A 10,669-nucleotide genomic window follows, 5' to 3' on the forward strand; every position below is an offset into this window, starting at 1 on the left:
GGCTGGCATACCTTTTATTTTTAATAGTGGTTTTAAGCAAACCATATTGTAAATAATTGATTTTGTTCGCTAAACCTCGTTAGTCCCTGTCACGGTGTGAGGGTTGTGTGGGGACGTGCCGTTGACCCCATTGTGTTGTTGTCAGGTGGACGCTCTGCAGGGACACCGTGTGATCAATGTGGCCTGTGGCAGCGGAGACGCCCAGACCCTGTGCCTAACCGACGACGACACGGTGTGGTCCTGGGGGGATGGGGACTACGGCAAGCTCGGCAGGGGAGGCAGCGATGGCTGCAAGGTTCCCATGAAGGTATTGTGGCCGTTAATGTATTGGTTTCTTTGTTAGATGCGACTTTGAACAGAAACTGAAATGTATATAGAAATTTTAATCTGTCTCACAACCATCTTGGAAAGTGCTTTGTGATCATGTTAGTCAGTTATTCTGTCAGGCGTGCTGAGGGATGTGAAAATGTTTATTCATACGTGTTGCCCCACGTCGGAAACAAAAGATTAAACTAGTTTTGAGGGCCTGATATTTGATGGTCAGTGGAGAGGGTGTTTTCCAATCGAGGAGCGTTTGTCCACTTTTGGTAGTAAGTGTCTGACTGCTCTCTTGGCTGAGCACAACCACTTGTTCAAGAGCAACGTAATGTGTCTATTGGACAGCCTAATGTGTTTAGCGACAGAGAAGGCAGTTAATGCAGGACTCATTCATGTGAACTGGACTGGAGCCGTGTCTGCCTCGCTCTTGTGAGATTATCCCCTCCGTCAACTGTCTGTGCTCAGATCACTTCTCTTTTAACTGCAGATTGACTCCCTCACTGGTCTTGGAGTTATTAAGGTTGAATGTGGATCTCAGTTTTCTGTGGCACTAACCAAGTCTGGAGCTGTGTACACATGGTATGTATCATATTTTAAAAGTAATACAAAATAATGGCAATTCCTTGGACCCTGTTATTGGTGGAGGTTTTCTACAGAACAGTATGAGAATCATCCTTCGAAACACCGAGCTCTCTTACAAATAGTCTTGAGTACTTTTGACCTTCACTCTCACCTGTTTCACCTTCACTCATGATGCTGATGTCATCGGATTGTAACCCATTATATATCCGGGATTAATGTCAAAAGTACCCAATTCTGGACAGGTTTAGAAAGGAACTCCTTATTTGCAGTTTATAAATGGGATAACCCACACAGATAATGCCTGGTTTTCTCTGTATAATTCCCTTCCCAACAATGGTACAATGAAAACCTAACCAGCAGGGGGTATGAGAGCCTCCTTGCCTGGCTCTTCAAGCAAATCTTAATCCTAAACTAAACTACAAACAGTCCCAGCACACTTCTTTACCCTCTCTCAATCTCTCTCACTCTCTCTCAGGGGCAAAGGAGACTACCACCGGCTGGGCCACGGCTCGGACGATCACGTGAGGCGACCGCGGCAGGTCCAGGGACTGCAGGGGAAGAAAGTGATCGCCATCGCCACCGGCTCACTGCACTGCGTCTGCTGCACTGAGGATGGTAGGGCAGCAAACACGCACACCGAGACTCGTACACACGGCCTGGGACATGCACATCTCCACTGTACCATGTGACCTCTGATGTACAGTAAACTCGTAGCCCAGAGTCGTGCGAGATGGGAATTTAGGCCGTGGCCTTTGAGGCGGAGATCAGCTGACGGCGGTGATGATGTGAAAGCGTCTTTTCATCTATTGGTTAATGAGGAGTCCTCTTGTGTTGTTGTGCACCGTCTTGATGAGTGTTGAGTGTCACTGTTCATTCAGAACTCTTGGGGGCTTTTTCTCTGGTTTGGCGTTCAGTTAAGTTTGTATTAAATCAAGATACTGAACAATCAACAAGGTTTTTGTTCTTTACTTGTGTTTGGAATGAAAGTTTTTAAAAGATCACTGTAAAGAAATGCAAAATCAATTAACTTACCCATGTCTTTTGATGTAAATGTTAACTTTTGAGCCTCACCTCCGTTGCCGGTGTCCACGTGTTTATCAGACACGGTTACTCGTGCACACGGTACATATGAATACATTAACATCTCAACGCGGTATTTTAACCCCCCCCCCCCACTTCGGCTCCGTTCTGTTCCTGTGTGACACCGGGGTAATGACTGATTCTCTCGTGGGGCAGGAGAGGTGTACACGTGGGGAGACAACGACGAGGGCCAGTTGGGAGATGGCACCACCAACGCCATCCAGAGGCCCCGGCTCGTGGCCGCGCTGCAGGGGAAGAAGATCAACCGCGTGGCCTGTGGCTCGGCGCACACCCTGGCCTGGTCTACCAGCAAGCCTGCCAGCGCTGGCAAGCTGCCCGCTCAGGTAGGCCCTCGCACCGGGAGAAACCTGTAGGCTTTTCCTCAGCGTTACTTTGCGTCACGTCTAGAGATTTATGGAAAAGGAACAAATGGGAATATTTGTTGAAATTCTCCCTGCTTCACATTTTCAGTTAGAGCTATTTTATCTTCTGTCTCTCAGGTTCCCATGGAGTACAATCACCTGCAGGAGATTCCCATCATTGCGCTGAGGAACCGGCTGCTGCTTCTGCACCACATCTCTGAGCTCTTCTGCCCCTGTATCCCCATGTTCGACCTGGAGGGCCGGCTGGGAGAGACGGGACAGGGCCCCTCCGTGGGCTTCGACACGCTCAGGGGCATATTGATCTCTCAGGGCAAGGTGAGAGCCTGCAGGCCACCAACACAGACGGTGGTGCATGTGTCTCAGGGTGTATAGCCACCATTTTGCCCGTTTCTTTGTATGGTCTTAGAAATGCTGTATAGAATGAGCTGGTTGGCAAATGAACAGGAAGTCCATTTAGACTGAAGTCTGGTCACCTGATGCACAGTAGCACCGATGAGCTCGTGCCCATTGAGGACGCATCACCCTGCAACCAGAGCTGAGCATTTTAGAAAAGATTTTATGCTCTCAGGATGAATTCCTTTGTTTATGAATACACTTCTGAGTGACACACTTAAAGTCAGAGAGTAAATTTAGGCTTTGTTTGTTACAGAAAAAGTTTGAGTCGTCTTGCGCATTGCCATATATAAAACAAAACCAAAAACATTCCAGTCCATTTTGGAGTGAATTTGAAGAGCGTAGATGCATTTATGATGGGTTGCTCTGGTGACTGAGACTCAATAGGGTTTTTAAAAGTCAGCTGTCATGCTGCAGACCATAATGTGTGACCCTCCTCTCACAGGAAGCTGCTTTCCGCAAGGTGGTTCAAGCCACCATGGTCCGGGATCGGCAGCACGGACCCGTGGTGGAGCTCAACAGGATACAGGTACTGACCCTTCAGACTGCTCTGAATCCGTGAGTAGATTAGAGCAAAATATGACCCGGTTGAATTTATGGAGTTATACTAAAACCACAGAAGTCTCCTTGTGTTCTGATGACAATAGTGTTGATTTTGTTTTAACAGTTTTTCAGAACTACAATAAGCTTTCAAATCTGTCCTGTTTTTTTTCCTTAAGCTAAATTGTAGACTGTAGCTACGGCACTGGGTTTGTTTTTGGTAGACTCCTCTAAAACTTATACAACCTTCAGCCGGTTTCTGAGGTGAGCCATCACAGTGACCGGGTTGTCTGTGGAGCTGAGCAATTTGCTAGGAGCGTCAGCTCGTGAGTCTGCGATGACTCTTGGTATTTCCTTTCCGCCTGGCTGACACCGCTCTCGGGCTGTTGATATTTTGCTTCAGGTCCCTGGCTGTGCTCTACATGTGATCTTTCATAATGAAGAAGATTGTTATCCATGTGTGTGAGCTTTGTCTTCATCTCCCCAATAATGTCGGATGAAATTAATGTTTCAGTTCAGCTGCCTCGGATGTTACTTAAAAGAGTTCAGGTCACTGCACCTTGACTTCACGTTACCCAACATAATGGAACGGTGTCCCGGAAGCCTCCGTTTACAAAATTTCAGAGTACAGAAGTGGTTTTGAAAAGGTCTCCTCCAGCCCTAGCATTGTAGGCAATGTCCAAATGCATTTTAATATTTCCCCAAAGAGAACCATACATTCCTCTTTCAACCACAGTGTTTAAAGACCTCACCCTATATATTTGACTTAAACACTGATATTATGGCTGCTCCTTCAGGTGAAACGCTCCAGGAGTAAAGGAGGTCTGGCAGGACCCGATGGCACCAAGTCTGTCTTCGGCCAGATGTGTGCCAAGATGAGCTCCTTCAGCCCAGACAGCCTGCTCCTCCCACACCGCGTCTGGAAGGTCAAGTTTGTAGGTATGTTGGTGTTCAGCTCACTAGGTCTGTGGAAGTGACGGAAGCCCGTTTGAAAGAATATCCACTGGAGAAATGTATGGGAAGGTCAGGCATGTTTAACTTCCCATTGGCTGTGGTCTTCATGAAGGTATTGATTTATTCATTGCTGGCTTCATGGCTCGCAGTCTCCCAGGCCGGCCTGCTCTGTAACGCAGTGTTTTTGTGTGGGTGTCCCCAGGGGAGTCTGTCGATGACTGCGGGGGAGGCTACAGCGAGTCTATCGCGGAGATGTGCGAGGAGCTGCAGAACGGCCTGACTCCGCTGCTCATTGTCACCCCCAACGGCCGGGACGAGTCGGGGGCCAACCGGGACTGCTTCCTCCTGAACCCCGCCGCCAAGTCGCCGTTGCACATGACCATGTTCCGCTTTTTAGGCAAGTGACACCCTTAACATGCTTTTCCACGTGGTGTAAATACATCCATGAACGCTTTTCTGTAGATAAAACCCCATGTTTGACCTCATCCGCATTGGGTTTGTTCTCGCTCACTCATTTAAGTGTGCTGTTGTGTTCTCTCAGGCGTTCTGCTCGGCATCGCGATCCGCACAGGCAGCCCATTGAGCCTCAACCTGGCTGAGCCCGTGTGGAAGCAGCTCGCCGGGATGAACCTGACAATTGCTGACCTCAGTGAGGTAAGCGGAGGTTTCAGTGGTTTAATTCATGGCCTGCACTGAATTCAGGAAGCGCCTGATCTGTCGGTCCAGGTGTGAGTCGGTACCTTAGAAACCTGGGCTCGCAGCTCTGCAAGTCCACGGCACTCCTGTCAGACAGTGGCCCACTTCTGTGGTGTGGACCACAGCCTGAGAGTGGAAAATCTCCACTGCCTTTCCTGGTTCCGTAAAGTAGCTCTATGTTAAAAAATGTATTGGTGAAACACTCTTCACTTAAAATGGGTCACAGATGTGTTATCGTCCTATCCTGTGGTGCTGATAACATTTGAGTTCTCTGTGATGTACAGGACTCTCTGTGGTGGTGGCTCCCGGGATTATTTTTTTATCCCAGCTATACTCACTGTTGGAGAAAATGTCTCAGAGCTGATGGCTGTTAGCGCTGCGCAGTTGAGCGTGGGCACCGGAGTGTTTCGCACCGATACACTTCCCTGTGGCACGGCGTCTCACTCAGGAGCTATTTTTATGGGAACAATTCATGTGTGCAGTAAATCTCAGAAGAAATAATAACCTAAATCGGGTGTGAAATAAGATAAAAGCACATAATAAAACGACGACCAAAAAAAAGTATTGGATTAAACACTTAATTTAGTATTAAATTACAACATAAAAATAATGCATCGCTGTGTATTACTGCTTTGAAAGCTTTTCATTAAGATTTTTAAATGACTAAAGAAATTGGATTTTCAGCTTTGCACTTCCAGATCATTGTGTAATAGATTAACCTCTTAATCTTTGTTATGTAAGCCATGGAGAAAATGTACAGTTTTATATATTCATATCATACAGTAGACTCCAGTTCTCTCTACATTGTCAACTGTTGTGGCATGGATGCAGCTCCCACGAGAACAACAGGGCATTTAATGTTGATGTACAAAATTTAGTTTCAGGATTGAGTGTTTCAAAGTCAAATAGCAAACCTGTACAAAAAAAATACATTTTGGTTCCCCGTGTGACCCCCCCCCCCCAACCCCCAAGCTTATGTTTTAATCATGAGCTTCTGATCGTGCTCAGAGATGGTATTTGATCGTATACAGTCCCGTTTAATGCCTCTGCAAATTACAGAGGCCACTGTTGTTGAACAGTTTTGCCTCGAGACATTTGAAAGGTTAACTAAGAGCTACTTGTACTGGTGGGTTTTTGAATTGTAGCCATTCAGGTCTTTTAACCCTGCAGCCGCCTTGATCCTCTGGACACCAGAAGGGGGGTTTGATGACATGTATATTGCTTTCTAAGAAGTATAAGTAAATGTATGCCCTCCCCCCTTCAAATGTGTTGCATGATATCATAGTCATGATACAATTATCCAGACCTGCCAGAAGAATAGTTTAATGCAGTTGTAGCATAATTAAACATCTGCAACATTGTATTTTTTGAGAAGGTTGGAGGCATCAGTTTAATTTGGTCTGGACCTGGGACACAACACCACTGGCCTTGCTTGGTCCTAAACTCTGCGGTTTGTTGGCTCTCTTCACGGCTGTGATATTAACACGTGCTGTTCCCACGACAGGTCGATAAAGACTTCATCCCTGGCCTGATGTACATCCGTGATAACGAGGCGACGGCGGAGGAATTTGAAGCCATGACCCTTCCATTCACTGTGCCAAATGCGAGTGGCCAAGACATCCAGCTGAGCTCCAAATACTCACACATAACCCTGGAGAACCGCGCGGAGTATGTGCGATTAGCAATAAATTACAGGTGAGTAGAGCAGCACGGGTGGTGATGAAATCACTGCCGTCAGCTTCAGCGGAGTTTTGATGCCTTTTGAAGTTTATAATATACTTTTTGGTTGTGATATATTTACATTTGTCTGGGTGTCTCGAACTCAATCCCTGCAGGGCCGTGTGTACGCTGGTTTTCATTACAAGAGTCCTCAATTACTTCATTTGTTTAATTATTCAATTTGACATTAAAAAAAATAAAATAAGGTGAGGTATTTTACAGTTGATGGTCTAAAAGTGCATTTGATTCAAGGTACAATTGCTTATAAAATATCCTTGGGCCTGGATAGTTGTGTAAATGTATCTAGCTAATTAAACAATTACATCAAATAATGAATTCCCTCCACCCATATTGATGAACCAGTAGTAGTCACATTTTTATACAGACTTATTTTTCGCCCATTGGAAATCGTGATTGACACGCATATATACTACTGGTTTTGATTTACACATAGGGCAACTTTGTTTAAGCCAGTTTCCTTAAGTCTCTTTTGTTTGTTACAGATTTATTTATGTTTTCTGGTTAAATCTCTCACCCACACAGTGGGCATCAGATATTGAGGTTGAGAAATGTTTGTCTAGACTACAGATGGTTTATTAAATGTAAATCAAATAAGAATTTGATAATTAATATAATAAAAATGTACTCAACATTCCATTTTAGAACGAATAACTCTATTGAGGCGTAATACCTATGCAGTTGAGGCTTGTAAAGTTTTGTAAATGCCACTCTTGTGTGTAGTGTGTTGTGTGTAGTACGTTTACCAAGTCTAATGAGGATCTAGTCGTGCGGTTTGTGGCGTGGGAGTCTCTGTTGTGATGTGCCATGTCTCCATGTTCCCGGCAGACTCCACGAGTTTGACGAGCAGATGTCGGCGGTCAGGGAGGGAATGGCTCGTGTCGTACCCGTGCCTCTCCTGTCTCTCTTCACTGGATACGAGCTGGAGACCATGGTAAGCCAGCCCAAGCCACTGGAGACAGTGCCGAAAATATAACTGACATCTTGATTTGTATAGTTTGAGTTCTGCGATTTCTCTATAGGTTGCCGTGCATGCTTGTCGGCAGTCTTTTTTTTTATTTTTTATTTTTTTATTTTTTATTGAATTCTGTGTTCCCCGTGTGGCCTACGCTAACATCTGTTCCCTGTGCCATAGGTGTGCGGAAGCCCAGACATCCCTCTGCACCTGCTGAAGTCAGTGGCCACGTACAAAGGCGTAGAGCCCACCTCCTCCCTGGTCCAGTGGTTCTGGGAGGTGATGGAGTCCTTTTCCAACACGGAGAGGTCTCTGTTCCTCCGGTTCGTGTGGGGCCGGACCCGACTGCCCAGGACCATCGCGGACTTCCGAGGCCGGGATTTCGTCGTTCAGGTCGGTCCGTGCGTAATGTCAAGCTGATTTTTAGCTTGAGCTGTCTTTAGAGCTGCTAAATAAATAAATGCATAAATATCTTGATTAATTTGCAGACTTTCAGTATGTGACTGTGCCTTTTGTAGCCAGAACTATACTCCCTTCTGTGCATCATGACAAAATACACTGCCTTCGGTTTCAGGTCCTGGATAAATACAATCCCCCGGACCACTTCCTCCCAGAGTCGTACACCTGTTTCTTTCTGCTGAAGCTGCCCCGATACTCCTGCAAGCAGGTTCTGGAGGAGAAGCTGAAGTACGCCATTCACTTCTGCAAGTCTATCGACACGGACGACTACGCGCGCATTGCACTGACCGGGGAGCCGGCGGCGGACGACAGCAGCGAGGACTCGGACAACGAGGACGCCGATTCCTTCGCCTCCGATTCCACACAGGACTATTTAACCGGGCACTGAGGAGGTTGCGTCCCGCCTCCACCAACGTAAGGAAACGTGTGAAAACCGGAGCATAAGAAGCTGCCATGCAAAACTGAACAATGTTTTAACTACACTTATTCAACCTAAAATCTTAGCTGTATAAGAGTCCTGTAAATCATTATGTGCAATTAGCTTTGAAGGCACTGTAACCTGGATAAAGTAGGTTCTCTTGGATATTTTTTCTTTTTTTTTTTCTAAAAGATAAAACTGAAACAAAAGAACAAGCTGCACAGTTTAGCTTTGTGTTTACTAATGTCATGTAAATGTTTATATATTATTAAAAAAGAAAAAAAGCAGTGAGGCATCTAAAACAGGGCATTGAGCCTGGCACTGTGGTAGACATATCCAATTGGTTTTGTGATTTTACATTAGTTTGTTGTATATTGGAGATAATGTGCAACAAATTATTAGTATTATAAATATTTCTTTCGACTGTAATAGCAGTGTTTCTTTATAAGAACTTTTTTTGACGATGACAGGATCAGTATTCCTCACTATTCATGTAAAACTCAAACCCGCTGATGTATCATTTTAGAATGTACATTTGTGTCTTCAATTACCTTCACAAGTGTATGTGCCCACTGTTACCATCCTGGAATGTATATAATATGATTGTGCCATGTATCCACAAAGAACGTCTCATTTTCTGTGAATAAATTTCAACCAAAATTACTAAAATTCTTTTAAATGCTTATTATTATTATAATGGTAATAGTCCAGTCCATTGGGATATCGTGGTGGTGGCTGTAGGACATTCAGGGGTCATACAGGGTGTTTTAAGGTGGGGTTTTCCGACAAGGTTTCTATAAATTCTTTTCCAAGGGAGATCCAGGTACCTTGGACATCTGAGCACATTTGTGTGTGTTATTTAGAGATGGGGATTGTTCTGCTTTACTGGCAGTCTGACACATGGTATTGATGAAATTCCTTTACAGACATCCCAGATACTCGAGCTCCTCGCTCTGAGAAGTGTGCCGACGCGGCAGGAAACTTTTTAATAACGTTTCTAGGACACAGCTGATTCGGAATACTAAGTGCTTACCTGGATCTTTTAGCGAGCGTGACATCTAATTAATTTTCAAAGCGCTGTGTAGTAACGCCATCAGCCAGCTGCCTTCGGGGGGTCGAACCTTGGCAGCAGAGTGAGAAACTGATTACATGTGAGTGGTGGGAGCTCTCATGTGAGTGTGTTTCGGGTATGGAAAGGCAGGTGGGACTGAGGGTGTGCGTCTGCCTTTAGATCGTTGTCTCGTTGGATGAAGATATCACCTGAATCCTATAACTAGTCGCAGTATGTTTTAAGATGCACTTATTTTATTCAGGTAGAATTCTAGCTCCTCAGGCAATTTAAAATGACTTCTCACTTCCTGTTTTTGTATACTCTGCAAAAAAAGAAACGTCCTCTCACTTTCAACTGCTTTTATTTTCAGCAAACTTAACGTGTAAATATTTGTATGAACATAAAAAGATTCAACAACTAAGACAAACTGAACAAGTTTCAGACATGTGCCTAACAGTAATTGAATAATGTGTCCCTGAACAAAGGGGGGGTCAAAAGCAAATGTAAATGTGTCAGTATCAGGTGTGGCCACCAGCTGCATTAACTACTGCAGTGCATCTCCTCCTCATGGACTGCACCAGATTTGCCAGTTCTTGCTGTGAGATGTTGCCCCACTCTTCCACCAAGGCACTTGCAAGTTCCAAGACATTTCTGGGGGAAATGGCCCTAGCCCTCACCCTCCAATCCAACAGGTGCTCAATGGGATTGAGATCCGGGCTCTTCGCTGGCTATGGCAGAACACGGACGTTCCTGTCTTGCAGGAAATCACGCACAGAAAGTTTGTGCCCATAGGCGACGTTGTTGCCGGTGATGTCTGGTAAGGACCTGCCTTACAACAGGCCTACAAGCCCTCAGTCCAGCCTCTCTCAGCCTATTGCGGACAGTCGGAGTACTGATGGAAGGATTGTGCGGTCCTGGTGTGTGATATTTGGATGTACCGATCCTGTGCAGGTGTTACAGATGGTCTGCCACTGCGAGGACGACCAGCTGTCCTTCCTGTCTCTCTGTAGTGCTGTCTTAGGCGTCTCACAGTACGGAAATTGCAGTTTATTGCCCTGGCCACATCTGCAGTCCTCATGCCTCCTTGCAGCATGCCTAAGGCA

The 10,669-nt window shown here is 45.5% G+C and overlaps 1 protein-coding gene across 5 annotated transcripts in view; it reads left to right on the plus strand.

Moving 5' to 3' along the window:
• Window positions 1-9,184, plus strand: part of herc2 (HECT and RLD domain containing E3 ubiquitin protein ligase 2) — a 62,230-nt gene extending 53,046 nt beyond the window's left edge. For all 5 annotated transcript variants that reach the window (XM_066706085.1, XM_066706086.1, XM_066706087.1 and 2 more), the window contains 13 exons: window positions 146-307; window positions 806-897; window positions 1,376-1,515; window positions 2,137-2,324; window positions 2,481-2,678; window positions 3,202-3,285; window positions 4,094-4,235; window positions 4,453-4,647; window positions 4,792-4,904; window positions 6,451-6,641; window positions 7,512-7,617; window positions 7,819-8,031; window positions 8,213-9,184. In XM_066706085.1, coding sequence (XP_066562182.1) covers window positions 146-307; window positions 806-897; window positions 1,376-1,515; window positions 2,137-2,324; window positions 2,481-2,678; window positions 3,202-3,285; window positions 4,094-4,235; window positions 4,453-4,647; window positions 4,792-4,904; window positions 6,451-6,641; window positions 7,512-7,617; window positions 7,819-8,031; window positions 8,213-8,485 — 2,097 coding nt within the window. In that variant the 3' untranslated portion in view covers window positions 8,486-9,184. The remainder of the gene's footprint in view (window positions 1-145; window positions 308-805; window positions 898-1,375; window positions 1,516-2,136; window positions 2,325-2,480; window positions 2,679-3,201; window positions 3,286-4,093; window positions 4,236-4,452; window positions 4,648-4,791; window positions 4,905-6,450; window positions 6,642-7,511; window positions 7,618-7,818; window positions 8,032-8,212) is intronic.
• The last annotated feature ends 1,485 nt before the right edge of the window (window positions 9,185-10,669 follow it).

This window comes from Amia ocellicauda, chromosome 6 (genome assembly GCF_036373705.1).
Source record: "Amia ocellicauda isolate fAmiCal2 chromosome 6, fAmiCal2.hap1, whole genome shotgun sequence".
NCBI classification, from domain to species: Eukaryota; Metazoa; Chordata; class Actinopteri; order Amiiformes; family Amiidae; genus Amia; species Amia ocellicauda.